Source organism: Folsomia candida, unplaced genomic scaffold (genome assembly GCF_002217175.1).
Source record: "Folsomia candida strain VU population unplaced genomic scaffold, ASM221717v1 Fcan01_Sc001, whole genome shotgun sequence".
Classification (NCBI taxonomy): Eukaryota; Metazoa; Arthropoda; class Collembola; order Entomobryomorpha; family Isotomidae; genus Folsomia; species Folsomia candida.
In genome coordinates this window covers 25,818,756-25,841,703 of record NW_019091193.1, presented here as the reverse complement: position 1 = coordinate 25,841,703, position 22,948 = coordinate 25,818,756, and the positions used below count along the sequence as shown (strand labels likewise).

General features: G+C 37.1%; 2 protein-coding genes across 5 annotated transcripts; one reads left to right on the top strand and one right to left on the bottom strand.

Moving 5' to 3' along the window:
- Nucleotides 1–1,405: 1,405 nt before the first annotated feature.
- Nucleotides 1,406–20,754, top strand: LOC110849565 (carbonic anhydrase 2). 4 transcript variants are annotated; one of them, XM_022097005.2, is made up of 12 exons: nt 1,406–1,649; nt 3,153–3,523; nt 5,071–5,190; nt 7,265–7,418; nt 7,507–7,531; nt 12,269–12,457; nt 12,958–13,076; nt 16,503–16,598; nt 18,114–18,228; nt 18,453–18,559; nt 18,784–18,843; nt 18,946–20,754. In XM_022097005.2, the coding sequence occupies exons 4-12, from the start codon at nt 7,392–7,394 to the stop codon at nt 19,024–19,026; spliced, it is 819 nt and encodes a 272-aa protein (XP_021952697.1). In that variant the 5' UTR covers nt 1,406–1,649; nt 3,153–3,523; nt 5,071–5,190; nt 7,265–7,391; the 3' UTR covers nt 19,027–20,754. The 4 variants fall into 4 exon arrangements, with proteins under 4 accessions (XP_021952697.1, XP_021952704.1, XP_021952689.1 ...); XM_022097012.2 differs by lacking the exons at nt 1,406–1,649; nt 3,153–3,523; nt 5,071–5,190 and adding an exon at nt 5,214–6,823; XM_022096997.2 differs by lacking the exons at nt 1,406–1,649; nt 3,153–3,523; nt 5,071–5,190 and adding an exon at nt 6,830–7,051.
- Nucleotides 20,480–22,805, bottom strand: LOC110845425 (SET domain-containing protein SmydA-8). Its single transcript, XM_022091829.2, has 4 exons — nt 22,647–22,805; nt 22,321–22,566; nt 21,827–22,212; nt 20,480–21,762 (listed from the first exon to the last, which is right to left on the bottom strand). The coding sequence occupies exons 1-4, from the start codon at nt 22,662–22,664 to the stop codon at nt 20,793–20,795; spliced, it is 1,620 nt and encodes a 539-aa protein (XP_021947521.1). The 5' UTR covers nt 22,665–22,805; the 3' UTR covers nt 20,480–20,792.
- Between the last annotated feature and the right edge of the window lie 143 nt (nt 22,806–22,948).

The window sequence follows — 22,948 nt, the reverse complement described above, 5'->3', positions numbered from 1 at the left end:
AAAGTTCGGAGGAGAAAGTGTACGTCATGTAGGAAGCACGTTAGGAAGACCTTGAGTTTCTTGAGCTGTTCTTGGTGTATAATGCGCTTCCGGAACAGTCAAAACCTGGTCCTTGGAAATATTAGGCCTTGAATCACGCTCCCAAAACTCGACCATATTAAGCTATGTATTCAATCCATGAAAAATAGTATAATATCCTCTAAACTTGAGTTAACATTTGTAAGACAAGGATAATAATATTCGAAAAAATGACCGTATTTATATATCGTTAAAACTAATATTAATTATCCAGATTATTATTATCCAGATTTCTAGGAATTGGTGTAATGCCTGCAGTGACGCCAAGACCGAGTAGTATCTTGTACGTACTCACAAGGTGTTCACTTCACCTATCAAGGTGCATCAGAAACGGCTGAAAAATGTCTCCTTCTATTAGCAACCACGGATTGATTGGTTGATTGAAGTTTTGATTAATGGTGTCGTGCGGATGGATGGGTATTCGAATTTTGGAAAAAATAACCTATAATTTAAAATATCAAACAATTCCTCCAGTTCTCGTTAATTTAGAACAGTTCCCATGATTGATGCCGCATTCTCACATAGTCCTTCATAGTACTGCGACTTTTTCGGACATGGAATTTACGATTTTCTTAAAATTAGTGTCTTCCATTAATTTTAATTGGATACCAAAGTCCTAAATTATGACCTTCTACTCTGTCGTAAAAAATCATGTTTGAATTATAGTTTTTTAATTTCGATAACTCGGCATAACCGATTAGAACGACCTAAATAGTTTGACCGTAGCAATTTCACTGTATATAAATATGTATTGATGAATCATAGTATTGCCACCCCACATTCCATCTAATAAGTTCATATATGTGCATATACTGCTAATTACTCTTAAAGTACATATCCGGCCGTAATCATCTTAGACAGCTGTAGAATGCATGATCGTACGATACGTTATTATGCCACTACAACATCATCGTAAGTTGCATGCCTGATAACCTTTTACCTTCACGACTCATGCACCCCACACCATTGATAAGACGTTGTTATCTAAAAATGCCAGATTAAATGTGACCCAAAGGTTCAGACTTATATATAAAGTGAATGTGCACATGATTTTTGTACATGACATTAAACTGTTGTAATTGCATGCAAATAGAAATCATCGTTTTCACCAAAAAAATCTACTCATCAGAATTTGATTATTTTCTGTCGTACAGTATTTACCACAAATGTGTACATATTTGCTTATTGAACTGTTTACTTATTATGATGGAAAGGAAGCATGCCATGGAATGAATTTCACAATAATGGGGTGGACTATGTAAAACCAGACTGAATTTATTTTTCCAGGACTGCTGTGAACATCTCATTTTGCGATCAACTCTCCATGTTCATTGTGTCGGAATCTACTACGCCAGAAAAATAATTCATATTTTACTAAATATGTTTTCAGCGACAAAATAAACTCGATGTGCTTGTACGATAACACGTGACTGTGTTTGGCTAATTTACGAGAATCTAAGCAATTTGACAATATGCAAATAATTTCAATCTGCTTCGACTACACTAATTAATAGATCCAATAAGCAGAATGATTCGGCGTAGAAGACTGAAACAGTAATCCTCTCCGTAAGGTAAGCCAATCAAACCTCCTGCCTGATCGTTTCTTACGAGTGTAAATAACTACCTAGAAATGTTAACGATAATTTAATGATTTACATAGAATTTTCCAATCTGCATTTATAATGTTCATGCATAATCAGTGAATCCCACAATCTGTGACGTCAACCGAGTCCTAATATAAAAATTTGCAAAGACTTTCATCTATTCAAAGTCACTACCGAAATGGAATTACCAGACAAATGCTGTCGATGGTCCGACAAAAAAATTGCATTTTAAATTAGGATTCATTGTTCGTCCTGAATTGAATATCCCATTCACACAATCACACATTTATTTATATCTAGCATATTATTCAGCCTGGTCTATTATAATGCAAATCTTATACAAATCACATGACTAAACTCAACTATGTATACTTTCCGGTGTGTATCTATGTACTATACACTTGCAATAATGGGTACATGTAGCATCAAAATCTCAAAGACTTGAAAGGCTGTTCAACCACGTAATACAGAACAATTAACAGAAAGTCATGGCCAACGTGATATTTACATGTTTCAGTGAGGCTGCCTTTTACCAGATTAATCCGGATGAAGAGTGTTGTTCAAGTTAAAAATCAGGATTATACAAGATACTTTAAACAACACATTCTGATTGATTGATAGCAAAAAATACACTATTTGTACGCCAGCAGAAGACATGTCCAGAGAATCTGATTTATCATTGAGAGAGGATTACGATTGAATTGAGAATATTTAATCGCTTGAGGCATAATAAACATCAATAAAGACATTCAGCCCCTGAAGTTATTCGATGCACCAGAGCAGGATTATAAATCACCAGTTGCACAACTCCGCCTCCTGCTTGAGCTGTATTAGCAAATTGAAATGAATAGCATTTTCATAATTAGTGCAAGTCAGCGTTGTTGCTGTGCCGGTTCTAAATTAAGAGGAACATGTTAAGTTAAATATGAGCTCGTTATGTGCCAAAAGAATACATAAGTAATTTCACACATATGTACAGATTTCCATCACTCTTCGCATCCTGGCTGTGTTCTTTCTTCGCAGACTCTGGCTGGACACAATTGCCACCAATTATCGGAAAAACCAAGTTTTGAACCCCTGAAACTATTGAATTATTTGCGTCACCCAAAAGGCGAGATTATTGTGCGAATGAGGAGCGTTTGCTATATAATTTCATGAGAGCACATTGCTCAGACTCCTCGTGATCTGATGACGCTGTGGCATCTCGTAGGTTATTTATTGTAAATAATATATTTGTGATACAACGTCCTCCTAACTCTGCATATGTGCAAGTACATAGTAAAACACGCATAATATTGCATTGTCATTCCAGTTAAATTAGCATTGAATTGTTTGCTAGAAATATGTACGAGGCTAAATGTTCAATAGCTTTTCAAATAGATATGCAAACTTGGTCTTCAAATATTCGAGCTAACATACATTATTATTCATATAAACATGTGTATTATGTTTGCCTTCTTTACTTTACAGGTTGGTGGAGTGGATATTCGCAATAGTAGTTTCGACGGTGTCACCTCCAATCGTTTTTACTAGCCAACCACCGTCTCCTAACAAATAGTTGAAGGTGCTGAAGATAGATTTCGATTCCAGAAAGAGTAAGAAAACCAACCGCAAAATAATTTACACAATAGCATCGTGATTACCATTACACTGAGCTTTTTTAAACCTCGGTGACCAAAGTTTTAATTGCGTATGCAGTTTTATGAATGAAAAACTAAAAGTTTAATCGCTTAAATCATCGCGTTACGGATCTGTTGTGTCACATTTAACGCCGAGTTCAACGACGATACATAATTCTCAAACTAAATACTTGTAAAAATCAGTGCAGCAGCCTTCCTACGGTAAGTTCAAAATTAAACAAAATGCTGATTTCCGCAAAAACTATGGGCTAATTCTTGCCATTGCACAAAGAACAATATTTCGTGTATCATTGTTGAAATTTTCCATGAATTGAAATATGAAGCTGCGCATAATATTTACAAGACAGGATTGCATAGTGCATAATCGTAAAGCGGGTATACATACATTACACATTGACCTAGTGTTTTAGATACATTTCTTATCATCTTATTTTTGACCATCCTCTCTGAAGCATTTAATTCTATATTTTATGCACATTTCACAACGACCAAATATCGGATATAGAAAATACATACAACCATACAACCATACCCGGATACATACAACCCTTCCTAATTTGATTGATCTTTGTGTCACAATTTCTTGACATTAATTGATTTTCGGTTTCTCAATACGATCCCGTAATCCATTTGGAACCATCATTATTTAAAAAGACTCAAGTATGTATGTGCATATGTGGAGTTATGTCCACTTACATATTTGCGTGTCATATACATCACTACATAAAAACTTTGGTGTCACTCCCATCATGTTTATTTTGCCCAATGACTTATATTTTTACAAATATTTTTACAAACGCTAATTCTAAGCTTATTACAATTACATACGTGGGTAGACTTCATGGATGCTATGTGAATAGCAAGTTTCAAATGCTTGGTAATAAAGCGCTGATAATATTAAAACCGTTTTTATGCCCCTTGAAACCAGGCGGATCAAGAGTTTAAATGTGTGCATTAAGGTCGTGGGCAAATAAATACTCATCCTCGTTATTGTCGGAATGTTATCAAGATATTTATGTTTATTGACTTGGTCGGCAAGTGCATATATTACGTTTTAGGATTCTCCCTCTCGCTCTTGTCAATATGGACAAAGTTAATTTGCCAAGTGGGCGAAGTCATTGCAATGTCATGCAATTATTATTGCTTCTACTTTATCAAATTGCGTACGATATTCGTTATGCAAAATTTGTGGCTCAACTGCCAATCAGGAGATGAGAACTGACGAAATCGTTCTCTGCCATTATCATTACTCTGCGAAATGAAATATGTAACTTGTCCAGCCTAATTCAGTTATTCACGATAATTTGTTGTTGTGGCTGATTCATGATGAAATTAAATGACGGCAGCGCATAAGATTAACCCGCGCTGTTAATTTTATTTTTGGAATTCGTGGTGGGCGGTTCGATCGTAAACATAATACAACATAATGATAATAATACAACATAATACAACACTTCCGCTAAGTAGGCAATTACCAATAGTCATGAAAAAACACTCTTGTTAGCATTATTGACTAAATACGTTTGTTTTCTCGGAGCACAAAATGACATAATTAATGCACATACGTACATACATATTTGCATTTTATACGTATAAATATTTACAAATATTTGATCATGGGGAAAATACTTTCATAAACCATGCTTCTATGACGAGGTGCAAATACACGAGTATTTACTGTACGCTGTACGTATGTCGCCGACATAATGTCAATGAGTTACTAAAAAATTTAATCTTTGTCATTTCAGAGATATAGCCAGCGAGATAAATCCAGACTATAATCTACATCCACACCAATATCTGAAGCAAAATGCGTTGGCTTTAGCAGACTTCGGGGACGCTCCTCTTTTTCTTTTGAAAACAACAAAGTAATTATTTCTTTAACAATTTGCGTCATTTCACGATCGATGAGCACACAATAGTTTGGAACAATAAGTGAGGAATAGAGATATTCTCTCTTAATGCTGCATTATCCCATAACGATTGAATGAACCCCGGATGTCGAACTTGGACTTGACTTTGCGTCATCAATATAGACGAATAAGAATATAAATTATATGCCCAACACAGAGTGAATTCATCCTGAAAATTGAGTCTGACCACTGCAGTGTAGAAAGCGACCTGTGTAGACATATGGCGACATTGGTGATTTAGATCACAGGGTCGCGGAGGAAAATAACAGGTAGTAGTGGTTTCATTGCTCGATGAAAGTCAAGATCAAGATCCAACATTTAACGACGGCTGATTCATGAAACTGGATTACAATTACAACATCACACAGTCGTAAAAGAATTCGATATCAAAGGAGCTTCAATAATACCACCAAAAGCACTACCTACGACTAATCACCTTCACACCACGCGGCGACTACTCTACATATTTATTTATGTACATAAGCCTAAATAGCTGTTACATATTCTTACGCAATCCCCTGCTCATCCGAGGTTGAGTTCATGTTGATGTTGATAGTCAAAGAAGAAGTGTGCAACATATTCACAAGCAAATCTTTGTAATATCCCAAAAGTCATAAAGCCAACAGATCAGCAGAGAGTTTATTCATCACGAGAGGAGAACTCTAAGGCAGCTACCTAGCTCACCTCAGCACCATTTATTATTTACATGCGAAGGAGATTACACTTAAGAACTGACGAGATATCATATCTTCATCCGAATTGATAGACGAATACTTGAGCTGTTCATTCAAAAGTCAACCTGCAGGCCGTTCGCCCATGTGTATCCACTCGGCTGTTATCTTGTTTACTACCTTTTGGTGTAATTGGAGCTGAATCCCATTGTAATTGGATGCAGTCGAGTCGATGCAACAACAAATCATCTGAATAATATGTAACATAATAACTCGGACGGAACTATCCCCACTATTTACCAGATTATTGTACGCCTAGCAGCAAATCCATTACCAATTGAATCATTGCCTCTGCACCCATTGTTTCCTATCCTTCACTCGCCCCCCAAATATATTCTGCACTGCCATAATTTACATGCATTCCACAAGTTCAAGTCGTCTCATTATTATGTTTCGTAGTAGCATCTCTTGTGCTCCTTAGTGGCCATAGACATTTAGTAGAGCGATCGGGTCTAGTCTGTGATTCTAGTTGACAGACAACTCTGCTGCTGACATTGCAACGTTGGATTGTGCAATATTTGCAAAAAAAGATTTGCCAGAGAAGGAAGAAGAAAGAGCGGATTAGTAAATCATTGAGTGAGTCGAATTATTTTCTGGACAGTTCTGCAATAAGTGAGTGAGTGAGCGGGTGAGGGAGGGATACGCTATTTAGCAAGCAGGTCCACTTTACATGTGCATGCAATTTCATTAGCAACCAATTCCTTCAGTGCTGAACATAATCAATCTGTTATTGCTTACAATATTAGCGAATTGCTGTGTATTGCATCAACTTTTGCACATTGTGGGCAGCGTAACCACATACACGTATTTAGGATAACCAGGCGGAGGAGAGGATAGCAAACCCCTCAGCATTGCAGGTATTGTAAAAAGGGAAAAGAATCAAATTCTCCGTTGTAGTCGACCGCTTTAAAGTCTCAATTGAAGTTGCGGCAGGACATCATTCTGCTCGAGACAGTCATTGAGACAACTTGTCCGTTGTGCAAATAGCTTCATCCGAGTTCTTCCTCCTCCGGTGTCATATTTCCCAAACGTAGGGATTTCCTTAACCTAACTTTTAACCTTAATCAGTTCGAATGAGCAAAAAGGTAGGTTTTCATTTTGCAAGAAATTGTTAATGTTGTGTTTATTTTTTGTGTGCAAAATAAAAATCTTCCTCGCCGCTAGCTACACGTACGCGTTGATTGATACGTAGCGATTAGCGACCTAGTGGCCGAAATAAATCACTAAGGGGCCAAACAAGATTTATTTAGCAGCACTCATATCTCACTCACCGTATTTTGTGTATTATTGCATTGTAGTGCCAGTGCGTCAAAAATTACATAGAAGCAAACTAACCAACCACCAACCCCACACCGCACTTCCTTCTTACACTATTTCCAAATTCTCATTTTTTGCATTTCTTCCCTCAATTTCAATTGGAAAACCATGGTGCTGCAAACGCATGGAATCAAGGTGAGTAGCGGACTATACAAAAATACTAATTTTAGTAATTCTTCTTGGTTAGGTTAAACCACACCCAAAAATATTTTATTAATTCCAGGAGTGGGGATACTGCAACCACAATGGTGAGCACATTTTCACTATGTAAATATTAGCAGCGGTATGTTTACTTGCATGGTCAGATATGACATGTTGGGTGCAAAATTGCTTGTGCAATTGTCAGTAATATGATACGTATAATAACATTGCTTGGTCTGGTTTTTCATGGTGCTCTTTGAAATCATAAGAAATTTGCGTTATTTGTTAGAAATTTGAAACTATTTTGTATAAGTTGCATACGTCATATTTGAAAAGGTTGTTAGTACAACACTTGAAAAAAATTATGAGGCAGACTGACTGGCCAAAAGACCAAATTATTCAAAACACACTTATTCTCGCACATAAATAAATGCTTTCAATCTGAGGGCTTTATTAATCTACTTTATATTTCTAGATAGGCTAATTAAGTTGGTTCTTTGTTTATCAACAAACCTTTATATTTATGGTTCAGCATAAATAGTTTCCGTTAGTAAACTACTACATAGTTTACTAACGGCCGGCCAATTTAATGTTGACTAGAGGGAAACTGAGAACAATTGCAAAAAAACATGGATATAAAAATGAAATTGTCATAAATATTCCTTGTTGTTGCATTCAAGAATTTTTATTCATTTGAATTGCGTTATTTTCCACTTGGGTTGTTTACGGCAAACTGATGAAGGTTCCGAATTCTGAATGAATAAAAAACTAACCAACCGGTCTCATAAATAGTTTGGGATTGATTTAATTTTTTTCTGTTGAAATGTGACGAAATTGCAAGCTTACTTTTGTATCCTGTTATTTGATCCATAAAGAAACACCAGATTTTTTGGTGTATTATGTATTTCGAAAGATTTACATTTTGATACCCGATTTGATTGCAATTTGCAATATGCTCATAAAACCTCCAGACGTTGTTGTTGTTTATGGAAAACCCAATTCCTAAGTACATGTGTAAAATTACTGGAATATTAAAAAGCAAAAATTGCGCAATGATTAAATCATCTTTCATTTCTTTTATTGTAGTCCGCATCTGGTTTGTTACACGTTGATGTTGACAATTAATTCAGTTTAATTCAATGTTTCTCTTTGTCCCCTTTGATTCCGTCCAACGACAGTATTCAACTTGTATAAATAGTAATTGTAAATTTTAAATCTCATCTACATTGCGTCTAATATTTTCATATTTTCCACGTTGTAAATAGATGACAAGCTTGATTACAGAAATCAAATCGTCAGTCAAATAGTATTCCTATTATAGTAATGCTACTTTTTGTGTAGCGTATGTAATAGCTTCAAATTGTTTTAGACTTGTTTTAAACCTGACGTAGTCAGGTTTTTAATGAATGCTACAAAATCACATCACCACCTGGATGAACATTAAGGGATATTTATTACGTGTCCATCATAATAATCACGATCAGTTTAAAATAGTTTAGCAAGATTTTTCCATGATATTTAATCCACCCATTGCATTCATGATAGAGGTGAGCTGGATATCCATTTTTTTGGATAATGCATGGCCCGATCCAATCCAACTGGATTTGGATGGATTGGATCTGAAATTTTTTGGGCCAAATGGATTTGGATGGATTGGATCTGAAATTTTTTGGGCCAAATGGATTTGGATGGATTGGATCTGAAATTTTTTGGGCCAAATGGATTTGGATGGATTGGATCTCAAGTTTTTTGGGTGAAATGGATTTGGATGAATAGGATCTGGGTGGACTGGATTTGGTCGAATTGGATAAATTTCGTCACCATAAAGAATATCAGGAAGTGTTCTTTTTAACACTCCGATCCCATCCTAACAGTAACTGGGCCATACTTTTGTTGCATGGTACACACTGTGACACATATACAGTCCAATCAGATTTATCCCGAACACTAACCATGAGTTTATATATACAATTCTTTGGATAATCCATGCCCTGATCCGATCCAACTGGATTTGGATGAATTGGATCTGAAATTTTTTGGGCCAAATGGATTTGGATGGATTGGATCTGAAATTTTTTGGGCCAAATGGATTTGGATGGATTGGATCTGAAATTTTTTGGGCCAAATGGATTTGGATGGATTGGATCCGAAATTTTTTGGGTGAAATGGATTTGGACGGATTGGATCTCAAAAAATGACGATCCAGCTCACCTCTAATTCATGAGAGGAGAGTCCAAATGGGCTACTGGTTTGCTCCGGAAGTATTCGTTTAACTCGCAACAGTCGCAACGTTAATTGTGAATTTCACCACAATTAACGTTGAATTCCTAACACTTATTGAACTTTGGGCGAATAATCGCGTGCGCATTGTACGAGAGATGAAAGACTGGGATTAGGAGGACCAGTTTCGATTGTTGTTGGAGTTGGATAGGTTGGTGATAAAAGGAACACAATGTCTATAAATCAAAAATTAAGCAGCATTGTCATGAAGGGTGAAAAATCTGAGTGCACCCTTCACACCTGATGAGCTATACGGGCTAATTATTTTAGGATGTGGATGGATTTTCACTTTGGGATTATCCCAGAATAGTCATCAATTATGAACGTGATGGATTAACTTTTGTTGGCCGGTTATAAAAATACATATCTCAGTGGGTGCATTAGGTACATACTTATGTGTAGGGTAGTACACATATATGGACATATCTACGGACGTCATACGCCACGATCCTATTTAAATACTATGTACAAAAAATGATGAAGAGTCAAGTTCAAAATATTCTGTTATGCCACGTAGTTAAAATCAATTAGTGGCCAATAAAAAAGCAACTATGCTACGCTACGCTATCTGATTTCCAGCCACTGAAGGGCAATGGGATTTAAAAATGGATGTAAAGCTGGAATTAAGTAGTATTAAATCCAGACTTTGCTGAATCTTGTTTATTGTCAGTTGGTGCCCGCATTGTGCGACATTTGTTTTGTTGCGCACATGTAGTCGTAAAAATGCAGACATATTTATGCGAAATGTTTTATTATGTATGGTCACAGTTTTTCACCATCAAAGTATTTCGTGTTTGTCAGTTTTAATGAATATTTTGTACGAAAAGCTCATCCTCCTGGAGTATTTATGCATACCTACATGCGACATATGTGCAACTGACATGTTCAAATAGGCTTAAATAACATTCACATTAATCGTAATGAGCGAATATACATGAGCAAGAAGCATTACCTCATCCCTGCTCAAGCAGTGTAAAAAGTTCTCATTATGGGTTGATAAGCACTTTTGAGATTATTACCATTGTCTTTCCTTATGACAATGGGTTAATTAAAAATAGCCACTTTTATGCATTTCTTAGTTTTACGGACACAACTTACTCGGTGATCACATGATTTGAGCTTCACATTATTGAAAAATGATAGTAATTAATCCCTCCTGGTAGCGTCTTTTTTATCTGTCTGACTTTCATGATGATGGTCCAAAAGATAATTACGAATTGGCGTCGTCTTGTGAGACCGAGCTGCATGATTGGTTCTTGTAAGAGCGAGATAAAACTTTACGTCTTGCTTTTATCATTTCTTATTATCGTACGTCCATACCCACTCGATGCATAAAACGCCTCCACAGAATGAAGACCAGCAACATGTGACTTCCGTAATTGAACGGAATCCATATGAACAAACCATCCGTCGTTGTCTGATCCGCGATGATGTGCATTTCCTACCTTGAAGATTTTCGTATGTATGATTTAGCCTATGCTGCACTTGCGACGAGTATGTATGTACTTACATATGTCAGCGTCTACCTGTCTGGCAGGATTATGCACATGTATTGCTCCACTTATGAGGCACAGGTCGCATTTACAAGTAAGACAAAAGGTTATCAAAATGAAAATGGGTGGATATGCCGTATTCCAACCGCATCTAAGCAGCTATTCACGTATGTATGCATCAAGTTCTAGATAAATATTTGGCATGGATGATTGTGCATCATACGTATATACAAAATATGTAGGTTAATTCCGTCTCCTGCTGCTGGAGATAGTTCCCCTTCCTTTTCCTAATCGCTCATCTACTTATTGACAACTGTTGCTGACCTTGCCTTTGATTGGAGTTTCCGATCAATTGGCCACAAGCCCAATCAGTACAATGTGCAAAGCACCCTGTGCATGTACCTGTGCATGTGAATGGAAACTTACACACACACGTTATGACTTTGCTAAATCCAAGTGTGGTAATTGACTTATATACGTGCAAATATTAACGTTTGGCAAGTAGATTACAAGGAATGCAAACAAATTTTCATTGACCACTCATCACACGCATCAACTTGCTGCCATTTAATGATAATAGCATTGATGATTAAAACGAGTAAACACAGTCACATGTGATACTGTTAATCACACACGTATGCCAATATTCGTCCAACGACCAGATCAAAGAAAATCCGATTACAATTAATTGTTCATGCTCGTTTCACGTTAGGTTGAATCGTGGTTATTATACGTCACTGACACCTGAACTACATTGTACACGCATCAAATACAACATATCTAAATACTGCAACAAATGATTCAATTCCGTTTACAACTTTTCACGTACTGCAGACTATGAATGAGCATATCGATCGATCCGTACGACACTACGACGTACATGACTGACCATTAGCAATAATTAAACAAAATTATGAAAAACCAAATAAATGAATCATCTTCACTCAGAATTCAACTTGTAGATAAATCAGTTCCTGAATGTCGCTGCTTTTAATGTGCTAAATCTCACCTTGGCATAAAAATTGTTACACGAGAATCGAACTAAAATTTGTGTGTCGTTGTTTTGTTCAGGTCCGTCGACATGGGGAGAAAACTTTCCTTTGGCGAATGGCCCGAGACAGTCCCCGATCGACATCCAGACGGATAATAGCACGTTGGACCAGAGTTTGACTCCGCTGAGATACGAGTACTCCAAGAAATCCAAAACCTTGGTCAATACTGGAGCAGGATGGAAAGTAACCGTAGTTGGAGCAGGTTCAGGTATGAAATCCATTTCATGTCGTCAAATTGTGAATCTCATCTTACTCAAAAATCGAATTTATCCAAGAACAGAGGAAAATCATTTATTTCATATTGAATTTACTATGATTTATAAATTCTCACGCTCACCATGTCGAATCGATCGATCCTGTAAAAAAATATGTAGTTTGCATTTTGACCCGAATGACCTCACCTTTATTTTTCCCTTTGAGAAACTTTTTCCTTGACCCAGAGACACTGAAAAAGATGGGCAAATAGGGTCTACCACGAAAGTGGATAATCAACTTACGTTTCGGTGACCAAACAAACGGTTGTAGGATCACACGAAACTTTTCACTTTACAGATTGGACAAAAGTAGATACATAGTTTGTCTTGACCCAGTTTTACGTTGTATTATATGAGGTTGATAGATTTGGAAATATATCCAGATGGTCGCACACATTACGCACAACTGAAGGTTAGGCGCATATATAATTCTAAATTAATGGCATTGTTGCAGTGCTGGAGGGAGGACCTCTGAACTACAAGTATAAACTGGAGCAGTTTCATTGCCACTGGGGGAATGACAACTCGTGTGGATCAGAACACACGGTGGATGGGAAATCGTTCCCAGCGGAGGTGAGTTCTCGTAAACAGTTTTCATTGAGTCAAGTTTGGTTTCATTTACGATTAGTTTCAGTTATCTAAGTTCAGGGGCGTCATTTTATTCGAGGACATTTAATGTTTTCTTAAGTGCATTTTAATTTATCGTATCGTACATCTTAAGATTCATTATAACTTTCTAATTTTCTCGAAAATGCAAATGTAAACAAGTGACTGTATGTTTAGCGAAAGTCCGAATTGTACGATTTACTGAATAATGTAAGAATAATAGGCTCCCACTTTCACATGGGAAGAACTTGTGTTCATAGAATAATTGTGAGAAAGCATACATTACGAGGAGAAAGTCAGTCAGAGAAACTTCCAACTAGTTCTCCACAAGAAATTGACTAATGTGTACAATCGACCGAGCTCACCACGATGATCATTACAGCGAGACCATTGAAGGACAATGGGAAATCCAAGAACACAGAATCTCATACTTTCCTGCTTTCTAACAACTTTCGTAATCCTTCTCCAGATTCTAGCTTAAATGACTTCCTATGTATTTGATACAAGGGCTGCAACTTTTTCTCTGAGGATTTGAACAATGGACGTCCAGTTCGCTATCTTTGAGATGGAATTTCATTGTAAATGGACCCTGCTGATTTTTAGCTTTCCTTCTACTGACGCATTACTTTTCCTCAGCCTGAGAACCAAGTACAATTGAAGGTATTTATGTATTTATTTGCTCAGGTAGCTGGAAGCAATCGTAATCATCTTGTGACAGAAATAGGGATTTCTCGCTTCTCTCTGAATTCAAGTAGTGTGGGAGGTTGCAAAAAGAATTGTGCACAAATTCCACTTTAAACTTGCAAGTCATGCATATCTGACTCTGATACGTAGATACATCAAGGCAAAAGCAATATACCTGTGTACATAGACAGCAGTCGCATGAGCAGCAGTATGCATCAAGTACTTTCGTGTAGTTTCTGGGAGAAATGGTTGTACATGTGTGTTCATACTTGGAGTACCTTCCCTGGTTTTGCAGAAAACGTAAAATTCCTACCTTGTTGGATTGTTATATTGGACTTATGCTCAACAAAATCTCACAACCAGGGCAAAAACACCGTGTCCAAGAGAAATATGTACGAAAGAGATCATCCTCGCGAAACCAATTCCATCATGGGAATTTCACAGATGAATATTGTCCAATATCAGCCATCATTATGATATGGACTGCTTACATATTGCTATGTATGTAAAGAAAAGTTTGAGATGTATCTATGTACGTAACTCCAGTTTATATATGTCACATTCTGACGTTGAACAAACCCTGGCTGCCATAATGCCGAAATTCTCTAACAAGATTATCCTCCTTTAAGAAAGCAAATCTCCAATCTGAAGAGCACTCTGAAGTTTCTTTAATAAAATGCCACTTCGCTCTGTTTTCTGGCTCGCTAGCCGCAGGCAGTTCCTGGCCGTAATAATCGGATACTTAAATGTAAACCCCACTCTCCTCCTGCACAGTTGGAGAGAGAGGTGTGAAATTGCTCAAACATCGTCAGATACTAAGCCAATGATATGATACTAAGCACAGTATCAGACAAACCCAAATCACGGTTTAGACTTGAACCTTATTAGATTTGAAAACAATTTTTAAGAATTCAATAATGGGCAAAGCTCAAAGCGCACTTTGTTCAATTGCTTTCGCACATTTTTACTGTGTGTCGTCATATTTTACCTCACAGCAAGTTAAGGTTGAGATAATTATGCATTGCGCCTCACTTTGTACGAGACACTCAACATTCCGAACGTCTGATGAATTATGCATGTCATGAGCATAATTGAATTTCTATATATTCTTTACCTTGATTATTGGCTGATTAGCTAGTCAAATTGATTTTAACAACTTGGGTGTCATGCGCTTCCTGTTGCTCAAATTCTGGTTGGTTTGTACATGTTCATTACCACACACATTGTATAAATATTGCTACTAGATAGTTATAGGCCAGAATCAAAATATATAAATTTTCTGAGCACATGCAAAAATAGGAGTTTTGTGATTATCATTTTTATGGACTGGAAGACATGTATCAATCAATTATAAAGTTGGACAAAATTTCAAACCAAGTTTTTAGATCGATTAGCAGGCCTGTCAATTTCCTTGGTAGGTAGACGACTCTTCGTCGAGGTGTGTGCAAAGTCTGTGCGGATAGGGCATGGTCTTGTGCCGATCGTTAATTTGATGGAAATTAGAGCATGCGACTCTAGAAGCTTCCTCTGACTAATTAGATCCGCACAAAAGTGGAAGCAGGCAGAATTTCGCATTTGCCTACGTAAACCAGCTCGCCTGCTCTCAAATAATTAGTGAGAACTGACAATGGCATAAGTATTAGTAATTAACTGGTAATTAAGTCGAAACATTTTTAATTGAGTTTTCATGGCCAGGAGTGATTGATTCTATGTAGGCAACGATTGGCGATTTAGTGTGGGTTGGCAAAAGATTCTTCAAATAAGTTCATAAGTGGCACAGACATGATTCCATAATAAAAAGGAAGCGATTTGTTCATGTGGCAGGCAGCCATTAATACCAAAAGTGCGCAATTTGTGCTTCATTCATTCAGTATTGCATGCAATTGCCTGAAACGGCTGCACATCAATATTTCAAGTTGCACGAGAGGAAATGGAGATGCGATAAATATTTAGAGTCAGTATAAGTAAGTACCAGTGGTGAAATCGTGGCATAAATATGTACATAATATGTAAGCATTGCAGCCCGTACTAGGTTTGAGCAGCAGTGCAAAAAAGATGAGATTTGGACATGGTTGAAAGTGTGTAAATGTTGTCTTTACCCAGCCCTTGCCCCAGGCTGGATGATGCATATTATTGTTTTCCATTCGCAATCAGGGTGACAGGAATGTCGTTCTTATCATTTGCGTCGTGTTGTGTCATACATAAATCAGTGCTGAATGTTTGTTATAGAAGATTTCTATACCAAACCTGTCTTCTTTCTGAGAGACGTATGAAGTTGACTTTCGCGTGAGATCTCAACTTGAATTTATAATGAATGACATGGCACATGGCCTGTTTAAATAATCAAGAATCAATGTCAAATTTAATGAGGTGAGGGAATAAATTACATATTGTACGACTGGACAATGACTCACAGACTGGAAATTAGCATATATTATACATAAATGTAATACATATGTATGTATGTACATACATACATCACTTGATACTTTATCCGCCAGTCAATAGTCGGAGGATTTATTTTTAGTTCGCTGTATGAAAAGATTGAAATTATATTCTTCGCCGCTTATCACTCCCCGAAATAGAAATACCAGTGCTGTCATCTCAACGTGGAGGGGCATGAGTGAGGCGGAATAATGAGATCTGAAGGGCGTTAATAATTTAATGACAAGCCTTTTAGCTAGACTGATTTTTTTATTTGACTTGCAGATTCATCTGGTTCACTGGAATTGCGATAAATATTCCAGCTTTGACGAGGCGGTTGATAAGGAGGACGGATTGGCTGTACTCGGCATCTTCTTCCAGGTAACGATCTCCTATAACGCACACCAATATTTATTTTTATGCACTGCCTTTTATTATAATAAATCGTCATGATCTATAAGACTGCCAATCGATGGAGAGGGATAGCGATGGCTATCAAAATCTCAGCTTCCTCTCGCATGGAGAAAGTTGATTTTCGTGACTTTTTTTTAACTTTCTGCTTGGCATGACACGCTTTCATTTTGCCTGCAAGAAACGTTGCTGGTTCTTTTATCCAGAGAATGTGATGGTGGTTGCACAATATTTTACGCAAACATACCCGAATCGAAGATATGTACCTAACTTGTATTAAAATTAATAAATATTCCGTTTAAAGGAACGTCAACGTATTTATTTATAACCCTATTTTCTCTTAGAAGACTCGTTTGTCTTTAGTTCAACACGTATATGAACTGTAAAACGCCAGGTTTCTTTAATCTTTGCTCTTTGACTTTCACTTCAAAGGATTTTTCAGGTTGCATAGTTGAATTGTCAATGAGTTAAATAGAAACCAATTTAAGTCAAAATATGATCAGAGCGTTGAAAACATTTCTCGGTGAGTTGGCTATTAAATCATTTCTACAACTTCCCTTTCAACTTTTTTAATGGGAAGTTGATGAAAACGACGTCAATCTAAAAGTACCTTTGATATTTATACATAAATAAATGTCATTTGCGTCGAGATTGATTTCCGCCAGTATGTACTTCACATTTAGTAGTGCTTCTCATTTATATTTATTACGTTTTGTTGTTGGATACACGGCACGTGCACTCACTTTGTTTGCCCACTTACTTAGCCCTCCTATTTAATCAGCGTAAATGCTTTGTGGCTCCAGCTTAACATAAATTGTCCTTCCTTTCACTCGATCCAATTTTATTTACCAAAATATCGTCCACCACTCGAATGCATTAAACTTTCTCCTGCGAGAGAACAAATTGTGGAGAAAGTTATAAAAACTCGTTCAACAAGTTAGAACTTGGAGTGAAAGTCGCTAGTTTTTAGACCAAGTTTCTATGCTTCATTTGATGAGATGTTCCTTCCATCCCGACTATTTGAACAAAGCTCATTCGCTCACCTCATCCATCACCAACATATTTACATACCTGCCTTATGCATATGCAAATAGCTCACTATTGTCACATCCTCCAGTGAGCATAAAATTAATCCTTGCTTGCTGGACCTTGGTCGGAACTCCCAATCTACGCATAACCCAAATAGCTATGTAAATATGCATTTGTGTCCCGTTCCCATATCATGCGAGAGACCATGCGGTTTGATCATGGGCTTGGCCTTATTTGCTAGTCAATTGCTACCTGAGTGTGAAAGCCCTGTCATCATGCTCCGACCATGATATAGATTTGAAACAGCAGGGACGATTATCCAATTTTTGGCAAAATTGTGTGTAGAAATGTCGGTGAGATACAGTATGAGGCTAAATTTTTGCAATGCCAGTTGGTGATATTAGAATATTTATGAAACACCGTTTTCTGATAAACCACTTTCTTTTCTCTACTCAGGTTGGCAATGAGAATGGAACTATGAGCTGTGTGACCGACTTGCTGCACAGGGTTCCCCACAAGGATGACATCATTCCAATGGAATTTGAAATCGATCCAGCCAAATTTATTCCAGGTGCGTCTACTCAAATCTCATTCTCCTCTTGCTTTCTCCATAAGAACGTAGCGTGAACTTTTTCCCGAGTCCTGCCCGTTATAAAGTTCGTATAGGGTTTAGTGGGACACATATAATAAAAGTAACAAGATTTAGAAATCTAGAACTTTTCTCATTTTTTCTCAAAGCAAAAATGTGGAAACCAAATAGAAAAGAAAACAAACTAATCCTCAATCTGATTACAGAAAACCCAAGCTACTGGACATACCCAGGGTCGCTAACTACTCCACCATGTCTGGAGAGTGTGTCATGGATTGTGTTCCGTGAACCCGTGGACATTTCAGAGAAGCAGGTAAGCACAATTTTCCCATCGTGTCTAAGTTGATACTTTCTCCGGTACTTTCTCTGAATTATGGTTGCTTCACTCTTTTCCTTGACACTATGCACAATTTTATTTACTGTAAAATCCTAGCCAATTGAAGTACATAGAAAAAGTAACTAATTATGTAACTTTGTAAATTATGATGAAAAATGTCATTTAAATTGACAAACCTTTATATATTTCCTAATTTGCAGTTGGAAGTCTTCCGCTCGATGTACAACTACGGGCGTCTGGATCGTACTCCAGAGGACGAGGTGAGTGGAAATAATCAACGGGCGAAACATGAATTTGTCGCTCGTTTATGAATAAAATATCACAATGAGAATCTAGTGCTCACGAGATTGCTGTTTTCTTAGTTCCGTGGAAAAATCTTGTCCAACTACCGACCACCATTGGAGCTCGGGGCTAGGAAGGTGCGCTACTGTCAACTGGGATAGCAAAACTGGTCCCCTGGCAGCAGCAGAATAGAGAGTCCAAGCCTTATCAATGTCTCCACCGTGTTGGTCACATTAGAAAATACCACAACGTTCCTTGAATTCAATTTACTACTTCTTTGATCTTCAGCAACCTCATCCTATTTCATTCATCAGCATCCCATCATCTCGCCTTCTGTATATTTATTTTCTCTGTCGCCCACAAATCGCCCAAATTCCAACTTCTCAAGACATATCTCGTCATCCCCTTCAACCTGGTCAACGATCCCGTCGTTTTGGTTTATTGGAGAAAAATTCAGATTTTCACTTTTATTCCCAATTATGTTAATGAGCAAATGTATTTCAGACGATTACAATACAGAAACTTTCCGTTCGAAATTTACCCATGCATGTACTTAAAACTATTTCATACGGATGCCAAAAATTGTAACTGTGTGTCAAGAATCAAATTGTTTGAAAATTTTAATATTGTAAATGACGACCTGCATACTTAACGTAATTGGAAGACGAAAGTAGAAAAATTGGACTCTAGAAAAATTGGATTAAAAAAATTATTGATAGCTCATGAGTTAAAGAAAGTGATGATTCACACGCAAAATTTTATGTAAAATGACTAAAGTCTGAGAACTAACTGAGAAATATTTTGATTCGAGGATTTCCAAAATTATCGAGATTCTGACTGAAATGATAATCCTAAAAAAACTATCAGCTTTAACCACAAACTAAATTAAGAATAAATTTTAAAAATTGGTGTTCAATAACAGGTGACAAATTCAAATCGGATGTTTAAAACTACTTGAGCTTTTGTGCAATCAAGTCTGGTGTCTTGCTATTGATTCATAAATGTATCTGTTCAGTTTAAAATGCAATGCAAGTAATGAGCATTAGTAATGGCAGTTCTAATTGAAGGGAAAGTGAGCTGGTTGTGCACATCTTTGTAAATTAATCAATGCGTGTACATTTAAAGTATAAAGAAATAGCAATATATACAAATATTCCATTGTATGTGTAGAACTAAACTTGGAATTATATTTCAATATGAGATCGTGTATCAACAAAGACTTGATGTGATAATGAACATATACATAATTATCTATTTAACAGGGATGTAAATTGGCTTTATTTTCCGGTGGGTTGTTAGTAATAATTATTTGAGGGAAATAATAATACTATGAGTATGCCGACTAGTCGTAGACTTACTAATTTTCGTCTATACCAAGCAATTATAAGCTCTCGATGCACAATGTGATTATGAGCTCTACATATGTGTATGTATGTAAAAGTGAAAGTTCTGCATGAAATTAACCATGCAACATTTGTAGGATGATTGTAATACAAGTTTAATTAACCTGATGAACATTGGTGATGGTAAATTTTGAACGGTTATGGTTTCCTCCACCTATACTTTAAACTGGATATACAATAGTTGGGAAATAATAATTTTGTAGTCGAAATGTATAAAAATATCTGTTTATTTGCGTGATGAACAAATTTATGTAGGATAAGTTACATAAATTTACGTAAGTATGTGCATACATACGAGTTGTGTATAATCTGGAGTCACAGCGAAATGTACCTTGAAGGAGTGCTTATTATCTCGGGTTCACAAGATAAGAAGGAGAATGCTGGATACAAAAAAAAGAAATGATGAAATATGTGACCCGATGATGCAAACAAGTGAAATCTAAATAAAATAGTAAACAGCTATAGTTTTTAGAACTTGAACAAAAATTGTCAGCGTGAACTGCTATTTATTTATTTCATAAATGTCATTCTTGGATCTGCATGGCTTTTAAGCACTCTTCCATTTCTTCCACTAGACACGCCACATATTGGTTGTAACCTTTCACGGCTCTGTGACGGTTGTCATTTTCATCCTCAGTCTTGAAATAAGAATATGAATCTTTTTGCAGCTTATAAATTGGGCTGAACATGTTGTACAACAAGGTTTTGTTGTCTGCCGAATCTCGGCCCTTCATATATTTCCTTGCCCTGACCATCATGGCCTGGCCTGTGTAAAACTGAATGAGAGCTCTGGCCCTGCAGAACCCCGGACTAAGGACACTGCTCAAATTGAGTATCGAATTGCAGTGAAATAAAAATCGTTCCAAGTCGTCTGAATCTAAGCAATAGATCGAAAGTGAATTTCGATTCACGATTCGTAATGAGATTTCTTGCAGTAAATAGTGATTTTTATGCAAACAATTTTCTAGACTTTCTTTATACAGCTCTTCCAACTCTGAAATTTCTGTTTGTGTGGAATACACTGAATTCTTAATACGATTAAATCGACGCTCAATTTGATGAACTGTTTTTATCACTTGCTCCACTGTTTTAGTAGCTCCACAATTTGGATTCTGACAGGACCATAGGGATTCTGGATCAATGGGGTTGTTTGGTAGTAAAAATCGGACATCCTCATTTTCACATCCACCAATATCACGGACGCATTTACCACACTTGATTGCTCCGATAAAGCTTCCGAGCTCTGTGGGGTCTTGACATCGAAAACAGTGGCAAATAAAATGTGCCACGTCGTTGGACGATATGAGACGTTGCAACGTGGGCCACATAATTTCTTGTGGAGCATATGCAATGGCAATCATTTCTCCCTTCTTGATCGGAACGGTGGTGCGAATTGTTTGCTCGAAATGAGGCGACGCTGACAAGGTCCACGTTGCATTGGGGACACATTGATGTGCCAGCAGGGTTGCGGTTGGGTACAAGCACTGACATATCCTGCGTTCAAGGAGGAAATGTAACACAATTATGCAGGGATTTAGCAATTACCGTCGTTACTCACGTCACACGACGACGCACTCGACGCGAGCGACACTCATCTTCCAACTTTGTCGAAGAAAATGCATTTACATTTATGATCCCAGAAATTTGGATGATTTCATCTTCATCTAAGTCAAACCACTTTGAGTTTGACAAGGCTTGTATCTCACTGAGATTGGCGAGAATCTTTTTGTCCTTTTCCACGCAGTCTGGTTTTTCCATTCTGACCTGCGTGTGATGTTCAAACTTGAGAATTACGTTGTTGAATGCCACCGGATTTCTTTGTTTCAGTAAAATGCACCGGAGAATGAAAATAGTTTCGTTGAGCAAATGTTGAAATGGAAGCGTTTTGAAGGAAATCTTTTGCTTTTCAAAGAATTCACATTCATTGCTTGAATGGTGCGATATCTAAATTAATGGTACATACATAAGTCAGATTTCCTTTGATTTTAATTGCAAACAATAATTTTAGTGCATATGTATGTATTAATATGTGGTAAATACTATACTACCCACCGTTTGACAGTCGATGTCACAAACAGGCCACCCACATTTGGAGCACGACGAGGTAGTGGAATTTGAAGGGATTCTGGCGAAGCAACCCAAGCACATTCTTCCCATGTCTTCGTAGTTGGGGTCGTCCGCTGGTGCACACACCAAAGGGGACTCTCGAATCACCACTTCCAGTGGGGAAATGTCGCGATTGGCCACTAAATAGCGCCCGAGTTCTTCGGAGCATTTAACCTCGTAGCAATTTTTGTCCTAGAATTACGAATAAACTACACGGCCATCCTATAAAGTAATATGAAATCGTAAAATATAAAACCAAATGTTATGCAGACCTGAGGTTTACTGTCCATCCTAGAACTAATTATGTAATTACAAGAAATGTTGAATATAAGAAACCAATTTAGGATAAAACTCTTTGCTATTTGTTACGAGAGAATTAACTCATTTTTAAAACTCTGATCTGCATGCGTTCAGATGCAATGCGAGTTCTGAACGTGAACGAGTTGTGGAATGATTTAGGTCAAATGTTGCACTTGTGCTAAAAATAATGCAAGGAACAAAAAAATGAGATTGGTCTGGCACTGGTAATGCCAGCCAACAGGAGAGATAGGAAATATTCCGAAAGAACTGATTA

Coding starts and splice junctions, on each gene's coding strand:
- LOC110849565 (XM_022097005.2), top strand. CDS start 7,392: ATGGTGCTGCAAACGCATGGAATCAAG. Junction 7,532..12,268: donor GGGATACTGCAACCACAATG/GTGAGCACATTT, acceptor TGTTTTGTTCAG/GTCCGTCGACATGGGGAGAA. Junction 18,229..18,452: donor TCCAGCCAAATTTATTCCAG/GTGCGTCTACTC, acceptor ATCTGATTACAG/AAAACCCAAGCTACTGGACA.
- LOC110845425 (XM_022091829.2), bottom strand. Junction 22,213..22,320: donor GTGACATCGACTGTCAAACG/GTGGGTAGTATA, acceptor CCATTAATTTAG/ATATCGCACCATTCAAGCAA. Junction 21,763..21,826: donor CGAGTGCGTCGTCGTGTGAC/GTGAGTAACGAC, acceptor CCTTGAACGCAG/GATATGTCAGTGCTTGTACC.